Source organism: Anastrepha ludens, chromosome 3 (assembly GCF_028408465.1).
Source record: "Anastrepha ludens isolate Willacy chromosome 3, idAnaLude1.1, whole genome shotgun sequence".
NCBI lineage: Eukaryota > Metazoa > Arthropoda > Insecta > Diptera > Tephritidae > Anastrepha > Anastrepha ludens.
In genome coordinates this window covers 86678710-86700195 of record NC_071499.1, presented here as the reverse complement: position 1 = coordinate 86700195, position 21486 = coordinate 86678710, and the positions used below count along the sequence as shown (strand labels likewise).

The window sequence follows — 21486 nt, the reverse complement described above, 5'->3', positions numbered from 1 at the left end:
TTTTATTTTTTTTGTGAGAAAAAATTCGAACTTTCTATCTTTTTGCATTATTTGAAGAAAAACGTATAGCTTATTTAATGGAAGAGTAAATATTCGAACTTGAATATTTTAAAATTAAGTAAATAATTTTGTAATAGTATTTAACACTCAAGTAACTTAAATAAAATATTCAACTAAGTTTATTAGAACAAACTGTTGGAAAAATGAACAGAACAGACTACTAAAAACGCCACCATTAACGCGGTTTTTCTATATTTAAAGTAAACATTTGCCAGTACTTATACTAAAAGAGGAAAATGTAAATTTTAGATTAAAAAAATCGAATGATATGTATGTGCATACATACGCATGTTTATATACATAAACATAATAGATTTATTTAATAAATTAAAAACAAAACGATTAAATATTATATTATGTGTTTTGATTGCAACCAAGCATTGATTTAGCAATAATAAGTGTTAACTGGCAGATATCCAAAGAGACGGTTTATATTATTTCCCACGTCGGTCCGTTCTACGTAATTGGAACGGCCCGGATTTATTGGGTAGTCGAAAAAGTCTTTTCGTATTTTGTCATAGATGTCGTTGGAGTCATCTATCTCCAGCGCTACCAATCACATTGTGTCATATCATATGGTGTTAGAAAGGTGACATTTTAAGCTTCATTGAACCAAAAAAAATTAAATTCGGAAGCTGAAAAAAAGTTATAGCTGTTCAAAAATGAGTGATAATAATGAAGAAATTCGCTATATTTTGAAATGTTTGTATAAAAAAGGGAAGAATGCCACGCAAGCCACCAATAAAATTTGTGAAGTTTACGGAGACGATGCTGTATCAGTTCGTGTAGCACAACAATGGTTCACTCGCTTCCGTTCTGGAAATTTCGATGTGAAAGATGCACCTCGCTCCGGTCGACCTATCGTTGAAAAAGTCGATGAAATTATGGAAAAGATTGACCAGGACCGTCACATAAGCTGCCATGACATCGCCAAGGCACTAAACATTCATCATCAAACGGTTTTGAACCATTTAAAAAAGGCTGGTTACAAAAAGAAGCTTGATGTTTGAGTGCCACATGAATTGTCTGTGAAAAATTGAATGGACCGAAATAACATCTGCGATTCTTTGCTGAAACGAAATGAAATCGAACCATTTCTGAAGCGAATGGTAACAGGAGACGAAAAGTGGATCAAATACGACAATAATGTGCAAAAAAATCATGGTGCAAGGATGGTGAAGCTCAACAAATGGTCGCAAAGCCAGGATTGACGCCTCGAAAGGTTATGCTGTGTGTTTGGTGGGATTGGAAAGGAATCATCCACTATGAGCTGCTCCAGCCTGCTCGAACGATTGATTTTACACTTTACTGTCAACAACTGATGAGATTGAAGCAAGCAAGCAATCGAAAAAAACGGCCAGAACTGATCAGCAGAAAGGGCGTCGTCTCCCATCAGGACAACGCTAGGCCACACACATCTTTGATGACTCGGCAAAAACTGGGAGAGCTTGGCTGCGAAGCTTTGATGCATCCACCATATAGCCCTGACCTTGCACCGTCGGACTACCATTTGTTTCGGTCAATGCAGAACTCCCTTAGTGGAGTAAAGTTGGCTTCAAGAGAAGCCTGTGAAAATTACTTGTCGCAGTTTTTCGCCGAGAAACCACAAAAGTTTTACACTGATGGAATAATGTCTCTAGAAGAAAAATGGCAAAAGGTGGTCGATCAAAATGGTACATATTTGGTTTAATAAAGTTCATTATAAATATAAAAAAAAATGAGTTGAAGTTTGATTAGAAATACGAAAAGACTTTTTCGACTACCCAATATATCCGGCCAAGGACTGTCGCATCAGCAGCATTCATTGTGCATTTATGGGAAATGTTTATGCTCCTACAACAACAACAACATTGTTTCATATTGAGGTTGAATACGAGGGCTGTCTTTTATATTTTGCGGTCAATAATGGCTATCAAAATATTCGCCTTGAAAGTCAACATACTACTGCATTCGATTGAACTAATTTTTAAGCGGTTCCGGTGGTCTAGAATTTTCAAAAAATCGAAGCAGCACGAATTTCCGGGTACTTGAGAGAAATAGTGTGGAGAAATAAGAACTTGAATATTATGAGTAAACATATATACAAAAAATGTGTCCGCCTAATCATGACATATACAATCGAAACTCGTGCAGATACAACCACAACACAGCGTATCCTTACCACCACAGAAATGCAAACGCCCAGAGCGGTTTGTATGCGCACAAGACTTGACCATATCAGAAACGAGAGATCCGTTCATTATGTGATGTTCAAGACATCTGCAAATGGAGTCGAAGACGTCGGAAAGAGTGGCAAAAACATGTAAAGAGAATGGGACCTGGCCGTTTAGCCAGAATCGCAATGGAGAATAAACCAGTAGCCAATAGACCACCAAATGAAACCTTCTTAAACCATTGGTCCTGACGTGCTAAACATGCTGATGTGAAAAAGCAGGATCCATTGGATCTTCAATATGTCTATGGCCATTCTCATTATTCCAGACAAGTGAAAATCAGGAAGAGTGGTCCCACTACTGAAACCTGGGAAACCCGCCAAGGGGATTCTAATCGTCCGATAACTCTCCTTACCCCAGTAGTGAAGACTCTTGAAGCCCTTCTACTCCCACTGTACACGAAACATCTGTCCCCGGCCTCACACGAGCATGGTTTCCGAAGAGTGCATAGCACCACCACGACACTCACCGTCATTAACACTCAGGTAAACCGCGGCCCCAACCAAAACCGCCACTGCGAGAGGACTGTCCTAGTAGCATTGGGCCTGAAAAAGGCTTGCGATACAGTCAGCAGTGCCACGCTACTAGGTAATATCTTACAGTCGACACTCCCCTCAAGGCTGAAGAGGTGGACCGTGAACTATATGAGTGGTCGTCATGCGTCGGTGATATTTTGAGAACAAACATTCAAGCAGAGGAAAATAAAGCAAGGAGCCCCGAAGGGTGGTGTTCTTTCCCCCTTGCTTTTTAACCTCTATATCTCGAAACTGCCCCAGCCACCAGAGGGAGTCTCCCTGGTCTCATACGCCGACGACTGCACGATAATGGCGTCGGGCAATGACATTGATGGCCTGTGTTGCAAAGTGAACAACTATCTCACCGACCTTTCTCAACCGCTAATAGCATAATAAACTGCTCAGCAAGCAGTTCCCGCTAGGGTGCTACCGCAGGTCTGACCCCTGCAGACACCTGCTTGAGCCTGAGCCAACTCCGAGGCATATCAAGAGGCACCTCCTTCATTACGCGGACGAGATTCAGGACAAAACAGACCGACAACTACTGGATCGGACAGTGTACACACTCAACGACATTCATCGGGAGGCTCTTACCACCTTCAATCGGAGTCCAACCACCACCCATTGCAGATGAAGAGCTCCAGCTTCCCCGTGGGACCCGCGCAACACTGGCACAATTACGTTCTGGATATTGTAGCAGGTTAAACTCCTACTTATCCAGAATTGACCCCGACATACCTAACTTATGTCCGTCATGTGAAGGCACCCCGTACGACACTAACCACCTTTACACAAGCCCCATCAAACCCACTCATCTACCACCCCTCTGCCTCTGGACCCAAACTGTCGAAACAGCAAGTTTCCTGGGTCTACCGTTAGATGAGCCAGACGGAGATGACTGGTTATTAATCTTCACTGACGCTACAACAACAACAATAACAGACCACCTGGAAGACCGAAATGATGGCATAAGTGCTTTAATCTATTTATAAGAATAAATTCTTTTTAATCAAAACAAATTTACTAAATAAATAGATTTAGCTTTATAGTCAACAATGGTGGTCTTTCCATGCACTGTTGCAACACTTTATTGTATAATATTTTGAGGATATGCTGCCGCACATGACTTATCTTTTCTAATCGACTTGTTGATGATAAATGCTTGAGATGATAGTTGAAATGATATTTCTCGATGCTACTCTTGTCAACTAGAATTTCGAGTGTTTACTCATCTGAGCAAGAAACCTGGAAAACGCTTGTTTTATAATTTTACAAATATTGGTATTAAACGGCAGTAATAATGTGTATTGACCTCATTTTTGTCCTCAGCCATCATTTAACGGTGTTCACGACGCCAGGCAAGTCGATATCTCTATTTGACCTGCCAAGTCTTTCTCTGCCAATCTCCTCTGCACAGTTCTCCTGGAAACAGTTATACCGGATTAATGAACTAACTAACTAACAGTTTTGCACGGTTTTGAACGTCCGATTGTTAAGGATTTTCTTCCACAATGACTTTATCTCTTAAACGAAATGAACTGGTTTTAATCGAAACGATAGATTTTCAATCTACTTACAACTAATTAAAAAGCACCTAAATTATCTTCTATCTTCTTTTGAGAGTGATTTGTATGGCGGAGAAGTGTTTTAATCACAAGTTTTTTTCTGGGAAGCAAATTGCTTGGTGACAAAAGATATATCATATAATCATAAAAAAAATACTTCGAAGGGTGTCACAAGCGAAGCAACTACGAAACGTATCGAATACGCTACAACCATTAATTTCTGAACTTAAGCCGAGGAGAAGGCGTTGTTAAATATACCTATAACATCTAAATGGCTTCGATGGTTAGAACGCTGTGTGCGGACAACCGCCCTCAAAAATATTGTTAAGCAACAAATTCCCTAATGCCTAAGGTTAACCTAACTTGACAAAGCCATAACCGAACTGAAAACGCTACGAGTTAGGCTGGAGGTCTATTACTACGAATCGTGGAGAATGGAAGATAATTCTGGATGAAGCTAAAGCTCGCCCTAAGTTGTAATCGCTGCTTGCTGATGATGATAATTGCAAAATATTAGGAACTTGACTGTTGACGGATTTCTTTAGAACCGTTTGAGTTCCAGTTTGTACCGCGTTATAACATTTTAAGTAGATAGTATATACCAATGAGTAACGAAGCGATCGCTTCGGACTTATATCCGGCCAAGGACAACCGCTCCAGCAGCAATCTCCTTTAACTCCGGGTGAAGCATGAGGCCAAGGTCGTCAACGTGGGTTGCGAGCTATTTTCCGTCTTTACTTTGTTTTTGGTTTCTGTAATCAGTTTCCTTCGAAAAGATGGGGCATTAGCCCCAATGGAAGGGCTGCTACTTTTAATTGCACGATGCAATTGCCAAGTTTGGACAAACCCTAGTAACACGTTTATATCGCGAGCTGCTTGATGCTGAATGCGCCCTCTGTAGCTGTCAATAACCAATAGTATTTGCCCTCATCGCGGCAAGATAATAATCCCTCGAGGAGTATGTATGTAAACATATATTTTTACAAATACTGAAAATTTTTAATAAAAATCGCGCGAATTTTAGCGAAAATTTTCGTCTGCAGCACTTTTTTGTTTCAAAATATACATGTTACAAAAAACAAAAAAATAATAATAAAATATAGATTTTATAAAAATAAAAAATTTTTCACCAGGCTCACTTATAAATTTTACGATAATACAACATTTTCATAAATAGTATGAATTATAAAACCTAAGTCAAATGCTTGCTGGGTTAACAATTGCTTTATACATTTCTCTTCAACGATATTTCAGTGCAAAATGCAAATACGATCGTAAAAAATTATTTTTTTCAACTATTTTTAAGCTTCTCCTGGGGGTTCTATAGGAACCATAGGAGGTTGAGACTTTCATCGTTATAATGGTCTAACCATTCTCTTTCTATTTGGCGTGATGGGTAGTGACACGTCCCCTCCCCCTCCGCCCCTTATACAAATATATCGTGTTAGTAATGAAAGTTTTGCCTTCATCGGGATTCTCGTAACACCTTCTTAAGCTACCGACCGACGAATGGCCTTATCGGAGTCCAACCACCCACCATTGCAGACGAAGAGCGTCAGCTGCCTCGGGAGACCCTCGTAATATTATATCAATTACGTTCTTGACATTGTGGCTAGTTAAACTCGTAGTTATCTAGATTTGACCCCGACATACACAATATGTGTTCGGTGTATGAAAGTACCCCGTACGATAGTAACCACCTATTCACATGCTCCCCTAAACACTCTTACCTAAAAACTCCTCTCTCTCTCTCTCTGGACCGAACCCCGCCGAAACAGCTACACCGAACTAGGAGGGCTTAATAAACTGCTACAACAACAACAACACAATGCGTATAAATAAATGTTCCATTTAATCATTCCGGATTCATTACATAATACATATGTAACCTTTATACCGGATTACAGGCCATAAAGAAACATGAAATAGAGAATGTAAGGTTAAATTTACCAGCTGTTTAGATTTGAATAAGTTAAATTCGTTGCTTTTATATTACATGTCATCGTGATTGATAATTCTTGTAAACCCAAATATTTCCAACGCAAAATAAACGTTTCTCTTATACCGATCTATTTGGTTGCTGCCAAATTTTTATTTATCATCAAAGCCCAAAAATATGGCGGACTTAATTTATTTAAATATTTCTAGCTCCCTTATATGCACAAACGTAATTCCAAAGCATCAAAATTAATAAAAATATGCAGCCAATAAAGTTCATTTAGCACGTAACGTAACCGCACTAAATTTATCGCTCCCACACACTATTAACATAAATTGGTTCGTTCGACACCAGATTAGACACTACGAACTAATACAACTCTGCTCAATGTATTTATTCAGCTGTCAGTTGCGCCGATTACCATTACAGCTGTCATAGTTGCAGCTTAGTATTTATTATTAGAATTTTATACATTTTGCCACGATAGGAATTGTTACAATGGTAATACAACAAATCAGGACACTATTGTTAAGTATTGTGAAGCTGCTGCGACGTATGATGTGTTGTTTCTCGTTCGGTCGCCGACGCAAACCCAGTTGTTCAGAGCCAATAGAAATACGGGTCGTTGTTGATGGTGGTAAAGAGACTTTGCCGGCAGGAATGCAATCACCCAGTTGGACACCGCAACAACAACACGTACATATGATTATTTACTTTGATTGTGCTGGCAAATAAATTTGTATACTTGATTGTTTTCCGCAGGTGGAACGGGATTGGAATTCTTGGGATGACAGTCCACGCAATGTAACAGAACACATAGAACAATATCGTCAACGGCTAGCCAAGCCGCCGACGCCACCACCGGCAGAGCAAGAGCAAGATTTCTTTACTGTAAGTAATGTAGCAGATGCAACCTAACATTCCTAAAATATTCGAAATTATAATCTGTTACTTATTAAAGGAACTAGCGCCGGTGATAAAACCTCAATTAAAATATTATCTTGGTAACGATAATAATGATAAAACAGATTTCTCGCGATTAGAAGCGAAAAGTGATGTGCCAATAACAATGAATGTAATTATAAACCCCAAACAAAAGTACTTTTGTAGACAAACATTTTTAACAAGCACTTCTTATTCAACAGGCCGACCTAGAAGATTGGGTGGACGACTCTATCGATGGCGGATGGGACGAACTTGACACAGAGCAAACAAAGCAGCTGATACGGGAAAAACGGCGTGAAATGCGTCAACAACGCCAACAAAAAAATGTAAAAACTACCGGAATTGAAGCCACAAAACTGGGACAAAGTCGTACATAGTATTGGTGGACGGACAGTGATCACTACGAAAATCATGACTTGCATGCACGTGAAAAAGCGTTATGGAGTAAAAAGTTGTAATTGAATTGATTTCTATTGTAGAACAATTGTTTGCTAACGCATATGTAAATATAAATACTATAGGTACACACACACATACGAATCAATGCAACTACTCGCTATGTGCGTTAATTATTATGTTTAAGAAATTCCATATATTGGTTTTTCGTATTGCTTTTTGTTTTGAGTGAAACTGTGTATAAAGGAACGTAATGTAATTAGTTTCACCACATTCCATAAATGCGACGCTTATTTTGTCGCTAACACTGATCGCACCAACTAGCATAGCGGAAAACTTTGCTACTATACACTGCTTATAATGTTTATAAATGCCCTGCATATACATATATGACTAAAAGATTAGATAAATATGTAATATAATTTATTATGTAACAAACTTCTGGTGAAATTGTGGGTTCTTCAAATTCACGCTATTTTATGAATGTTAAAAATTACAACTAGACTAAACAATTTTACTAAATGTAAGATAATGATAGAATTTGGCAAATAGTTTTAGGGAAAGTTTAAGAGAATGTGTATTTACTATCATTGTATTGAACAGTTTCAAAATGGAGTAGCAAGTATTATTCAAGTAATTATTTTGTCATTTTGGTAATTGCAATGGCGCGCCTCTCTGATTCTTGAGCTCCATTGGTTTCTCATCTCAATAAACTTGTTGCTGAATATTTTATAATAAATGTTGCGCAGCATATTGTATGAAACGCCACTGACTCGTTGATTTGCTTATACTTATTTTTTAGTTGGCACATAAAAATCGCTATCGGAAATACAAAATTTTGTGCTCTGCAGTTTTGTGGTAAAGTATTCGCTTGCACAAAAATCTAGTTCACAGCGATTTCCTGAGTGTACTGAAGTGTGAAACGTTGCGGTTTGGTCGAAATAAGTGAAATGAAAAGAAAAATAGCCGGTAGTGCAATTCAAGTCACCCATCTGTGTCTATAAATCTCTCGCAGTTATGCTGCATTTATAAAGGCCACAAACAATGGTAAATTTTCTCATTCACTTTTGGAAAACAAATGACAATGGTAAGTATTTCGCTCAACAATGCAGTTTCAAAAACATTTCATAAAAAACATATTATAGTTGAACTTACCTTTGCTGCTGATCCCAGTGCTCATCTCATTTACACTCCACTTAAGTGCAGGTCAGGCATTGCACACAAATGCACAGCAAAATTTTTGGGAATCCTTTGTACCTGGCGAACTGCTCCGGCTTTTGGAAAGCTCTACCTTAACAACACCCGATGTGGGTAGCAATGTCGCACAACGCAGATCAGATGTAGTATCATCAGCATTAACATTACCCGCTAGCGGGGATAACATCGTGCCTTTAAAACCAAATTCAATTCATAAACGTTCAGGTTCATCAACTGATAACACTCAAGATCAACAAAATGCACCATCAAGTGATGAATTCAATTACGATCAGGCTTACGAAGATTTCGTGCGTCAATATTTTAGTGACAAACTAGAAGAAGATAACGATTCTAATGAAAATCATGAAGAAGCACAAGATAGCGAAGAGCAACAATTAGAAACGGAACACAATTCTTCATCAACGGAAACGGAACCATTGTCGGGGGAAACGAAAAATCGCGTGCAACGCAAAACAAAAGAGAAATGCCGACGCGTTAGGAAGAATAAGCAAAATTGTTTGATTTGTGAAAATGCGCTCAGTGGTGAAAAATCAGAATCATGCTCTTTTTCGCGTGAAAGTGAACCGCAGAAATATGCATTCGAGAGGGAAAGAAGCTATAAGAAACAGCGTGATGCTGAGGAACCTTCATCGCGAAGTGTTGAACAAACATCTTCGGAAGAGGCGAAGGCAGCGGAATCTGACAAAAGTGATGAAGAGATTAATAAAAGAAATATCAAAAGCAATCGCCGCCAGGCTAAAATCTCAAGAAATAGTAGCTCATGTATACAAATGATAAAGCGTGGGAAAATTTGCTATCAGTGTGTGGATGGCGATGGCACGACCACCAAGTGTTATGTGCCCAGAGGAAGGACGAATGAAAGAGTGGATAATAAGGCACGTCCAGCCGAAGGAAAAGAACATAAAGTGCAAAAAACACAGCAACGCATTTACAAACGAACCATTTCGTATTCTTTCGAAAAGGGTACAAATGGCACTGCAGCAAATGAGCCGCCGGTTGAGGCCGACCAGGAAGAAGATACTGCAGCAAAAAGCAGTGCACCAAATTTAAAGGAAAAAATATTCATTAAAGTGGTTAAGCAAAACGAAACAATAGCAGAATAGTTTTTAAATGGTTCTTGCGAAAAACGAAATATAGTCGGCGTGATTGTAGTCCAAATTAAACAAAATTATTCACGTTTGTGCTAGTGGTAAACTGTCGTGTATTAAAAACGCAAAATTTTAGAATAATCGTAGAAAGATGAGGGGTATCATTAAGTGCAATGCTATTTTGCTCAGACGGGAAAATGTTGAGCCTTCGTAAAACCTGCACAAATTACCCACTTTAACCCCAAATCTAAAAATATCGCACTTTAAAAATGTAATTATTTACGTATTATCCTACCAAAGTTTTGTTACAGTTGATTTTTGTTAATTCTTTTGCAAAATTCACGAATAAAACTTTATAATTTCGCGCCGTAAAAACAAATGTATTAACTGACTTTAACTGTCAAATATGTGTGAAAAAGAGAGAAATAGAAAAGGGAAAAGGAAACAGAAATATAAATTTAAATTTAATATTTGAAAAATAATTGAATAGACTGGATCACTTTTCTCATGATCCTCATAGACCGAACAGTAAATGTTATTATTTGCCAACGCTTACTACAGTAATGTTTGATGCCATCATTGCAGAGAGGCAACGACCTGTCTTCATGCCAAAATAGCAGGTTTTCGAATAAGAGATGATATTCAAAGAAAAATGATATATTTTAATATAAATGATCGGATATTTATTCTTCTTCTATACTATAAAGGTGAATGTCTGTACGTTGTCCGCGCATCACTACGAAACGACAACACCAAATGACATAAAAATTTGTATACATTCATGTTTTCACCCAATGAAGGTTATAGGCATGTTTTTATGATGGAACTCCCTTCCCACAGCCCCCAGGCCGCACCACCACTCTCATTCGTCACTATTTAATCTAAAAAATCTTAGGTTTTCCTATTTCCCATTATTTATAGCGCACTCTAGACTTCATAATCCGCATAAGCTGTTCAACTATGACCCAAATGCAAAGTTCAAAAACGGTTTGAGATAGAAAATTAATAAAAATAATTTTGCTTGATAATTTTCTGATTGGTTGTTTTGATTTTATTCAACGAGGCATAGCAACGAATGCCGGGTATTGTAATATTATGGTTATTAATAAAAAATTATTTTCTACGAAATTATTGTTTGTAATTCTTTTATATACTACATATCCTAAATCCCTCAAAACTACTCCTACGCGAGCGGGTCCGCGGGTTAAAGCTAGTTTCATTATAAAGAGGAAGGTATGTCGTTAATAGTGGAAAATAACATCAGGCAAATGACCACCACGACCATGCTTACAACACAATATGCTTTTCATGAAATTTTCCATAACCGAATTGCAAAGTGACTGCCCTATGTCCTCGATAGCCTCACGAATTCCATCTTTGAGGTCTTGAATCGACCCTGGGCAGTTGGCGTAGACCTTCTCTTTCACGTGGCCCCAAAGAAAAAGGTCACAAGGTGTTAAATCACAAGATCTCGGTGGCCAATTGTGATCACCTCTTCGAGAGATAACACGTTCCGGACACTTTCCCCGTAAAAGATCAATGGTTTCACGTAGAGCCGACTTGTTGAAAATAAACGTTGTCCATATCAAAACCATCCAATTCCAGCCCTAAAAAATAGTTAATCTTCTCTTGATGGCGCAATCCATTCACCGTAACTGTTGCTCCAGCTCAAAAAGTAAGGACCAATGACTCCGCCGGACCCTAAACCGTACCAAACAGTCACACGTTGAGGATAGAGAGGCTTTTCAACAATAACTCTTGGATTTTCTGAGCCCCAGATCCGACAATTTTGCTTGTTGACGAAGTCACCTAGGTGGAAATGGTCCTCATCGCTCAAGATGATTTTTTGATGAAATTCCGGATCATTTTCATGCATTTCAACGACCCAATCAGCAAAGATACGACGTTGTTCTTCTATTAACTGGACTCTATAAGCCTTAAGACCCAAATCTTCATGCAAAATACGGTGTAATGACATTTGTGGAATGCCTCATTCCAAAGAACGACGGGGAATGGACAAACCTGGGTTTTCTTCAAAACTTTCGGCTACAACAGCAATATTTTCGGCTGTTTTTGAGCGACGTGCACGGGTTTTATTCTTCACATCACTAACTTGTCCCAACAGCTCGAATTTTTTCACCAATTTCTGTATTGCGGTCCAACAAGGTGCTTCACGATGACCCAAAAATGTTTGAGTTTTACGAACTGTCTCTGCCATATCTCTTCCAATTTTATAGTGAATTTTAATGATTTCAATGCGTTGTTTAAGCGTGTATCGTTCCATTTTTTATCAATGGCATAGTTTCTACTTGGCAAATATCAAAAAATGACAGCTTCAAAAGTGACATCTACCGAAATAGCGGGCTATTCAAAATAACACCTGTTATTGGAAAACCCTTTTCTTTTTTGTCGTGACTAGTGTACTGACAGAAATTTTGCCACTTTTCCACGGCGAGTTACTCGTCGACATCAGCAACGAACTGGACTTATATCCAACCAAGGGCTGTAACTTCAGCAGCGTTCCACAAACTTTTATGGGGAATGTTTATGCTTTTAACAACTAAAAAAGATATTTCATGTTGTTGTTGGCATGGATAGTGTCACAAATTGGAAATTTGTTTTTACTTATATGGATGCAAACGAATTGTACGGGTGTAAGATGCGCCAATAAGTTATTGATATGTTGCTTAGATTGCGTTTGTTTTCTCTCAACTCAAAAAAACTAAAAAAAAAAAACAAATATGGTGAGCTATAGTTGGGAACATCAGACGTACGGACCAAAATTTAGTCTTAACACATAAACAAGGGGGCGTGGTTTTATCCAATCTCAATAATATTTTTGTTGAATCTAAATGAGGTGGAGAGTAATACATGCACCAAGTTCGTCGTCATCGAGATAGTAGCATTTACTCAGGCGTGGACGTGATACCGTCCATTTTTCGAAATTTTACCTGCGTCGTACTTATTTTCTGTGGCTCATTAATTGTACGATTTGAGTAATTTTCTTAGTTTATTACAGAGATTAGCGTTATATGAAAAGTGTGCTTTATCAATCGTTTTCGAACATATTTAGCATAAACTTAACTTGTAATGAGATAGGAGCGTTTCTCAGTTGCGCAAAAATATGTATCTTAAAAAAAAATGTTTGATTTTTGAAAGGCATGACTAAGTCGACTGCTTTCATCATTTTGCCCAATTTAGTGCATATATGTATGTCCATACCTCTGTAAGCCCCTTCCTATATGCTGCTTTGCGATGGTCGCTCGAATAGTACGTGCAAAAATAACAACTACTTAATTGTTTGGGGTTAAACTCTTTTGTATTTCGACATAGTCTCCGAATAATAGAATTTTTCCAAGTCTGAAAAATAGCTTCCCATTTCACAACCACCTGCTCGTTTGAACAAAATCTTCTTCCCGCTAGCCATTTCTTCAAACTACTACTTGAGTCCGAGGGAGCCAAGTCTGGAGAAAAGCGGGGATGTCAAACGAGTCCGAGTTGGATTATGTCTTTTATGAGTTGGATTCGGTCTTCGATATTCGGTGGTTGTCGAAGATCGAATGCCAATTTGGTATTATTGGCGGTGCAACTCTGTCGAAATTTTCGTTGTATACAAAATTTAGAGTCGAATGCAATTTTGCTTTCGATTGTGTGGCGTATAGTGGGAAAATTCGTTAAAATGTAAGTTGTTTGCGGTTATTTATTGTTTTATAGTAACCAAATAATAAATATTGTATATACTTATTTTGTTAATTTTATGCAGATCGAAAGTTGTGAGTACCAAACAGCAATTAGAAAGGCTAGTTGCATTAATTGTAGATAATCCACAAATCGCAAAAGGGATTTGCACCAAAGTTCAAGCAGCAAAAAATGGGAGGAATTTACAACGGAGCTGAATTGCTTGGGACCACCAGTTAGAACGGCAACAAAATGGATTAAGGTTAATAATGGTTTTTTTTTGTGTGATGTTTATAGAAATACATTTTTATTTTCCCTTGGCAGGTATGGGCTGACATGAAGTCAAAAGCGAAAAAAATGTCGCAAAACAAAGCTGAACTCCGAGCAACAGGTGGGAGCCCTAACAAACTTCAGGGACTTTCAAATACCGAAGAAAGTATAATCGGTTTACTGCAATTTGATGTCTGCATAAATCCGCCCTGAGCACAAAATCGCAGAACTATGGCTAGCTTTAAAATATTTGGAATGGATTTGGCTCGGGTGCACTGCTGCAACTGGTTTTTTGTACTGGACAGTTGGTTCATAAACGCCTCTTTAAATAATCTAAAGTTCTTTAAAAATCTGTAAGGAAATTTCTGTAATTTTAAGTACGTCAACACATTTTGAAAATTCTAAACTTACTCAGTGGAAGTCATTTTTAGGGGGTTGGATGCGTCCCTCAACCGTTTTCTACTTCTAGCTAGTTCCACTAATCTTTCATCGTCCGATGAATCGTCGAACCACAACTCCGTTGTAGTCATTTTCACAAAAAATAGTTTTTTTAATTTTCAAAAACGTTGTTAGCAAAGAATTTCAACACAATCGGTTTTTCTTTTATTTTGATTTGCTGTATCAGCTGAGAAAAAATTATCTATTGTAAATACATCGAGGGATCGAAATTCACAATAGTCCTATTCTTCAACGAATGAGCACCATAATACCAAATAAAAATTCGTTCGATCACCACTTTCGACTACAGTCGAAGATCGAATGTTGCTCATAATAAGGGCCCCTATTTCCATTAATTCTACGCCAACAACTGCTGAGACGTGAGCTGATGTGTTGTCGTGATGATAAAGGAAAATTACTCGATTTGCTCAATTCAAACGAATGCCAAACACTAAGAAATATACCCACCTGGCAGAAACTTGGTGTGTGTTCTTCCAAGAGATGTTGCTAACTAAACATAACATCGATACGCACCAGTAACAACATCTCTCTAACTTTACAAGGACTTATCAAACGACCTTCGTATATATATTCGTTATGTGAACAAAATTAGAATAACATTGGGCGCAAAAACGCGGGTATAAGAATGTTTGGCATACTTGGTAGCCTCATATTTGAATTAGGTTTACCTCCTAGGTGCCAATTGCACGCCGTTAAATAAAAGTGAAATAAATATAATTTAACAAAATAAAAATAAAAACGCTTATAATATCGTTTAGGACATACAATAACGTACCATTTACCTGTTTCTGTTTTTGTTTTCTTTTCATCATTATGTCCAAATTAATAACATCTAAGTATGTAAAAATAAACCTTTATTTATAAAATAAGGTTATCGTTATGTCATAATACAATAATATATTTTGCTTCACTTTATAATCGTATTCTGCATAGCGCAAATTGGCTGGTAGCGACATGCTGCACACGGACATTTGCATCTTCTTAATAAAAAAATTCTCCTCACTTTTTGTCAAAGGTAATAAATTAATAAATTACAATACATAGCGTACATTTGTAAATTACTTTTGTTTTGTGTTACAAGACGAAATTAATAATTTTAGTTTGTATTTAGGTTTGTATGCAAGTATGTATATTGCTTAACGCATACATATTTATGTTCCAGCCATTATTGGTCATTGTTCCAGCCATTATTGGTCATTGTTATTATTGCTGAAGAATAGTCGCTTTTCATTAATAAAACTCCCTTAATTCTTTATATTCATTCTGCATTATTGGTTGGTGCTTATTGATGCCTATTTTATATAAAGTTATATATATGTATATGTTTACAATTTTACTCTTCCTATTTAACGTATATGTATAGAAATTGTGGCCGCCAATAGTTGTTCATTAGTTACTGTTGGTGTTGTTTACGTTGTTACTGTTAGTGTTGTTGTGGCTATTTGTGTTGTTGATGGTAACATCATTTACAACAGCTATGGGTTCTTGATTCTGATTTGGCACGCTATCCATGTTGGGAATATAGTCCAACGCCATCATACAGGCGAATACTGTCATCACCATTTTGGGTTTCACTTCCGTTATATCTTCGGGCAGAGCATACACGCGTGCACCTATCTTACGCGCCATAGAAATTGCATATTTAGCATTGGCCAAATTGTCCTATATAGAAAATTTTTTTGCATTGTTAGAAACTGATATTGTGAAAATTCTATATTTACAAACCTCTTCGGTGCCGCCGGTTCGCACCAAGTCATAGTTTATGCTACCCTCCTTGATGGAATCAATCAAATCGATTACAATTTTGCCATCAGCAATGGCCGAGTCGTTGAAGTTCTTCAAGCTGGACGTCTTGCCGGCGGCAGACAATTTACTATTGACCCATTGTACAATTTCCTTCTCGATTATGGGGCTGCCTGTGTTGGCCAGACGCGATAGAATTGACAAGGTATAGGCGCGCATCAGTTGCCATATCAAAGCTGTGTATGAAATTAATTTGCAAATATATAACTTATTATAAGTATTTAGCAACTTTTTTAATTTTGTTTTTTCTCTACTCACCCAGAGTCAGTGTAGCATTCCCATCATTCAAATCCTGTCCGGCAATACCGACCAACGAAAACTTCAGCTGTTTACCCAAGTCCACAGCATAATTGCAATTCTCCAATTTTTCCATGAACTTACGCAGGGGCGTGAAACGTTTGTGCACGCGTTGCCAATTCACAATACCTGGCTTGATGATATCGAACAGCTGGAAAATGACCAAACCATCAGCAAGATCCGAGTACAGCCAGTTAATATGTGGCGAAACTCCCATGGAATTCATCCAATTTCTGTAAGCTATGGGTGGGAAAGAAAAGTAGTGAGTGGTTACATGACTGTTTTTTATATTCAGTTTAATGAAGTTAAATAAGTTTTACGAAACTAAAAGTTCATTGAAAAACAATGCAATACTTTGAAAATGCACAACATAACTGCTGGATATGGTTATTCTACCTTATCCCTTCAAAAATTGCACAAATTATACTCTCAATTTTCACTTATTTCACCCTACTTACTTTTCTCCTCGCGCGTCTCTTCGATCGACTCCAGGCCATCGATTTGTTCGGGTCTGTCCAGTCCAGGATGGTTGTTGAACAGGTTCGCAACGAAGGCCAAATTCAACTTGTAGACCCCATTGACAACGTCCTGCGGTGTCAAGAAGCTGCGACAGTTTAATTTGGCCGCTTGCTGCAACATAATCTCCGCACGCGAGGTCAGATCAGACTCACGCAACGCATCCAAATTGACGTCGGCATCATTACCGGCAATCTGCTTCAACAGATGGGAATAAATCTCAGAGTCAACAATATCTGATTGGAAGTTGGTGCAGCGACGCGAAATGCCAGCACGCTCCAAATGATGGTTAACCCAACGCAGCAGTATAGCTTCTGGCGACAGTTTCATCAAATCCTCCAAACGTTCATTGTCGAACAGCAGACCAGCCAAGCCAGGACAGCTGTCGAGTGTAATGTGACTGAATAGACCAATGCGTATAATTTGCCACAGCAAACCCAAGACCAAATGTGGTTTGCCTTTGGCCAGATCGTGTGCGTCGATGTTGACGATATTGCAGCCAATCGCTTGTGAAGAAACGAGCGCCAGCGTCAAGTTCTCAAACTCGCGATACACAGTCAAATTCTTCTTGTTAATGGCACGCTCATCGATCGTGTCCGGGCAGGAGTGATTGATAATCTTGCAAAGGAGGATGCCATCTTTGATCGCTTGGTATAGGTGTTTGCCCTCCGAATCGATTGGTAGCAGATGTTTTAGATCTTGATCATAACCTAAATTCGAATTGATCCAATCGGAAAAGGCAAGCTGCTCTTCGAGGCGAACCGAATGTGTTGTGCCCTCGGAGGATATGCTCGACATGCCACCCAACGTTTCGAGGTTCTCCTTTTTCGACACGACCGTCTTGAAAGTGCTTGCCACATCTTTGGATTTTAAATCAAGACAGAGGTTTTCGAATTCTTCGATATTGAGTTTGCCCTGATGTGATGTGCGTTGCTTATTCTGGAACTCATCGATCATTTCGCGCACCTGATAGCCAGGCAATTTGAAACCAACTTGATCCAATGCCTCCTTTAATTCGCTCAAGTCGATAAACCCATCTTTGTTGGCGTCAATCTGTCAGATAAGAATAGAAAGTAAGGAAATGCATATCGACTCATTAGTAAGTGAAAACAATATTTTTCCGAAAACTTAAGTAAATCAGTGGCACAAAGGAAACGTTAAAAGGAATGAAGTGATAAAAAACATAAACAAACACAACGAATTGAGGTGCATGAGTCATGCGTTGGCCATCGATATATTCCATTTACATATTTGTGACGAATCGCGCTCGCAGCCAGGGCCAGCGAGAAGTCATTCGATTAACTTTTTGGTTGTGGGTGATTTCAGCGCGCAATCAAATCAAAACATACAAACATACACATTTATGTGCATAGGTCAGCCCGGCAGCTAGTAAATCACCGATTCGACATAAAAATTCCAACAACAGCAACCAAAGAAAAACACTACACCAATAAAATTTACATACAATTAGCAATACAACGCGGATTCGCCGCGGCTGCGACGGCGACTACGACTGCGGTTGTGGTCGTTGTCGTCGACGCACAGTGTTTCCACGATAAGGAGATAGAAGGAAGACAAAACACAGTGCGACGCTGGCATCGCCATGACTCGTATCTGCGGCGCGCAAAACCTGTTATGTTGCCATTCAGAGCTCCAAGCTGCACACAGCGATGCTCATAGTACAACCCACACACAACAGTGTAAGCTACCAGCCGGTAAGATTGATAATGACAACAGCGCCGCGGTTTCGACGGCAGTGAGTTCAGCAGCAGCGAAGACATTCACGGCGACGGCGACGGCGACAGTGACAGTGACGCTTTCTGTAATGCGCAATAATCGCTTGCTTGTCACTGTACGCATATACCGTACACACCGCCCACTGTGTATGTGTGTATGGCACTATGTACGTGCCACTTTTTTATTGCTTTCCCGGCATACCAAAGCGTCAATCATTTACTTATTTATAACTTAAGTAATATGATTTGTTTACTTTGTTTAAGGAAGCCTGCAAACACCAAATAAGGGCAAAAGCCAGCCAAGGGGCTACGATATTAGTGGTTGGAATTCATGTTGGACTGCAAACAACCTTCCAATTCATTCACCATCATCACCACTGCACACACTCATCGAAAGTTGCTGCTAACCAAAGAATGAATCACCTAGCCAAATGTATGGCTGTGCATATGTACAATGGTCAAAATAAGTATTCAACCAGTAATGATAATGTTGGGTAAATTTTAACCAATTTGTTTTTTTTTTGCTTTCGATGAGACATTTCCTTGTAAGTACAATATAGTAAAACCAAGGAAACACAATAAAATAAGCAAGCTATAATATATCCAAGGATAGATTTAATTAAAAAAATATACACTGTACGTGCGAAATGTACCGTTCAGTTAAAGGTGCCTGCGAATCTCCACCATTTATATATGTATATGTACATATGTGTGTAGAGAGTTGGAGTTGTACACAGCAACTTTAAGAACGAAAACTGCCGCTTAACTGTTTAGTGAGCCGTTGATACTAAATCAATTTTTTAAACGAATTTTCGAGATTCTCAATTTCATCGAATTGATGATTCCTAGGATTTTGCTAACTTCACTAAACTTTGTTTACTTTACAGTTATGTAAAAGAAAGGAGAAGGAAAAGAATCTTCAACTCAAATTACAGACCTCGCTTTAGTTGAGAATTTATTGAATAGTTTGAAAAAAAAATGTTTTTGATTTTTTAGCTTGACCTCAAAGCTAAATAGAATTATCCATAGTTTATCCACAAAATTCGTATTCGAATACTTATATTAACCACTGTATTTACTCACACCTCTCGCAAGATGTGCGAAAACGGCTGGCGGGCGCACCAATTCAAGTAAACACAAAATGCGCGCATAAACAAAATGAAAAAAATTCTCAAATAAAAAAAAATTGTACACACTCACTTATATACATACGTACATACTTAATTGCCGTTTATTTAAATAAAACAGAATTCGCACAGTTTCTGTTATTTGTTTTACGCAGCAAAACACACCTTTGAATTTGCAATTAATATTACGACTATCAGCACTCTTTCTAATATATTTCAGTCTGCAGTCATTTGAAATACCTTTTCTATTATTGTTGATGAACGAGTGGAACAAATGCAGAAATAGAATTGGAACGACGGCAATATAAAACGCAAAATTTTTGGAAAAAAAATGTCTACATATGGGAATTTAATTCATCATTCTTGCAAACTTTTTAAAGAATATTTATTTGGAAAATAATCAAAAAATTTTGATTTCGAAAATGAAAATCCGTTCCGTTCAATGAAAAACCCCGCAGTGTTGATCACTCTCTGTGATAGGGATTATACTTTAGAAAAAAATTATTCGAATAATTAGTTTTGCTTAAGAAAATATTAGGTCGAGCAAAAAGTTTGTGAGAACTCTTCGAACTTTCGACAATGATACTATGCAAAATGGTTCCAAATATTTTTCTTACTAATCTTCAACTCGTAGGCAATGGAATAAATATTCCCACGCTGGTTTCACGCAAAGATTTACTAGATATTATTAACATTTTCGATGATTGACCTATTTTTCGATATTTCATTTAGTCCGCAAAGAGTACACTCTTTTTTTTGGCCGCCTGCATCTTAGGGGCAGTGGAATTGGAGACTGTATCGATTTGGCTCCTTCTCATGCCGTTCATACAACTGACCTCCTGAACACAAAACTGTGTTGACCTGACCTGCACAAAAAACTGTTAAACAGCTTTTTTTTAAATTAACTTTTGTTGAACCATCTTCAAATCGCCATAAAATATGAACCGTTGCAATGTATGTATGTACTTATGTACACTTGTAGCCACACAATTAAATCATTTTATTTGTTATAATATTCGCAATATTTTTCATGTAAAATGTTTTCGCAAATTTTTTATAAAATAAAGTTTATTGCATAAGAAGAATTCTCAAATTAAGAATTCTCGTCCATATAAAGCAAACGCTCGGAAGTCTTTTATGAAAAAAATAGAAGAAAATTCTCAACATCGCGTAAAAGAAATTGTTAAAAATCAACGCCATTTTCAAGCAACTTCAAAGTATGTAACACTTTTTTGTACAACATAGAATTGAATGGACTATAAAACTAAACTACATACCTAGAAGTTGTCTTAAGATTCTGATTAAAAAGTTGACAATTTTGATGACACTTCTTTTAAATTTGTGAAAGTTTTCCGAATTTCATACAAAGTTCAGAAATTTCATTTATAAGGTTTTTGTTATATTTTTATTAAAAATATTGCAAATATTGTAAAAAGAAAAAATGGTTTACTTATGTGAATCCAATAGTATCCAATAGAAATATGGTTCATTAAAGATATCTAGCGGAGAACATTCAGACCTTCTTACTTCACCTAAGTCCGATTGCCCCTGCGGCTAATTGCCTTGAGTTTTTAATATGATTATTTATAATTATATTTCAACTAAATACATAAGTAAATAATATAATTTCGTATTTTTTTAAGAATATAAATAATTATCAT

At 37.7% G+C, this 21486-nt stretch overlaps 3 protein-coding genes across 6 annotated transcripts in view; 2 read left to right on the top strand and 1 right to left on the bottom strand.

Moving 5' to 3' along the window:
* Nucleotides 1–6689: 6689 nt before the first annotated feature.
* Nucleotides 6690–8401, top strand: LOC128858378 (uncharacterized). The gene is made up of 4 exons (XM_054094592.1): nucleotides 6690–6988; nucleotides 7055–7183; nucleotides 7254–7367; nucleotides 7438–8401. Exons 1-4 carry the CDS (start codon nucleotides 6791–6793, stop codon nucleotides 7612–7614), a joined length of 618 nt encoding a protein of 205 aa, XP_053950567.1. The 5' UTR covers nucleotides 6690–6790; the 3' UTR covers nucleotides 7615–8401.
* Nucleotides 8402–8436: 35 nt separating this feature from the next.
* Nucleotides 8437–10466, top strand: LOC128858377 (uncharacterized). Its single transcript, XM_054094591.1, has 2 exons — nucleotides 8437–8720; nucleotides 8779–10466. Exons 1-2 carry the CDS (start codon nucleotides 8712–8714, stop codon nucleotides 9952–9954), a joined length of 1185 nt encoding a protein of 394 aa, XP_053950566.1. The 5' UTR covers nucleotides 8437–8711; the 3' UTR covers nucleotides 9955–10466.
* A 4717-nt stretch (nucleotides 10467–15183) lies between these two features.
* Nucleotides 15184–21486, bottom strand: part of LOC128858376 (plastin-3) — a 54555-nt gene continuing 48252 nt past the window's right edge. For all 4 annotated transcript variants that reach the window (XM_054094589.1, XM_054094590.1, XM_054094588.1 and 1 more), the window contains exons 2-5: nucleotides 16905–18015; nucleotides 16408–16686; nucleotides 16072–16325; nucleotides 15184–16008 (exon numbers count right to left, since the gene is read on the bottom strand). In XM_054094589.1, the coding sequence (XP_053950564.1) occupies nucleotides 15736–16008; nucleotides 16072–16325; nucleotides 16408–16686; nucleotides 16905–18015 (1917 nt within the window). In that variant the 3' untranslated portion in view covers nucleotides 15184–15735. The remainder of the gene's footprint in view (nucleotides 16009–16071; nucleotides 16326–16407; nucleotides 16687–16904; nucleotides 18016–21486) is intronic.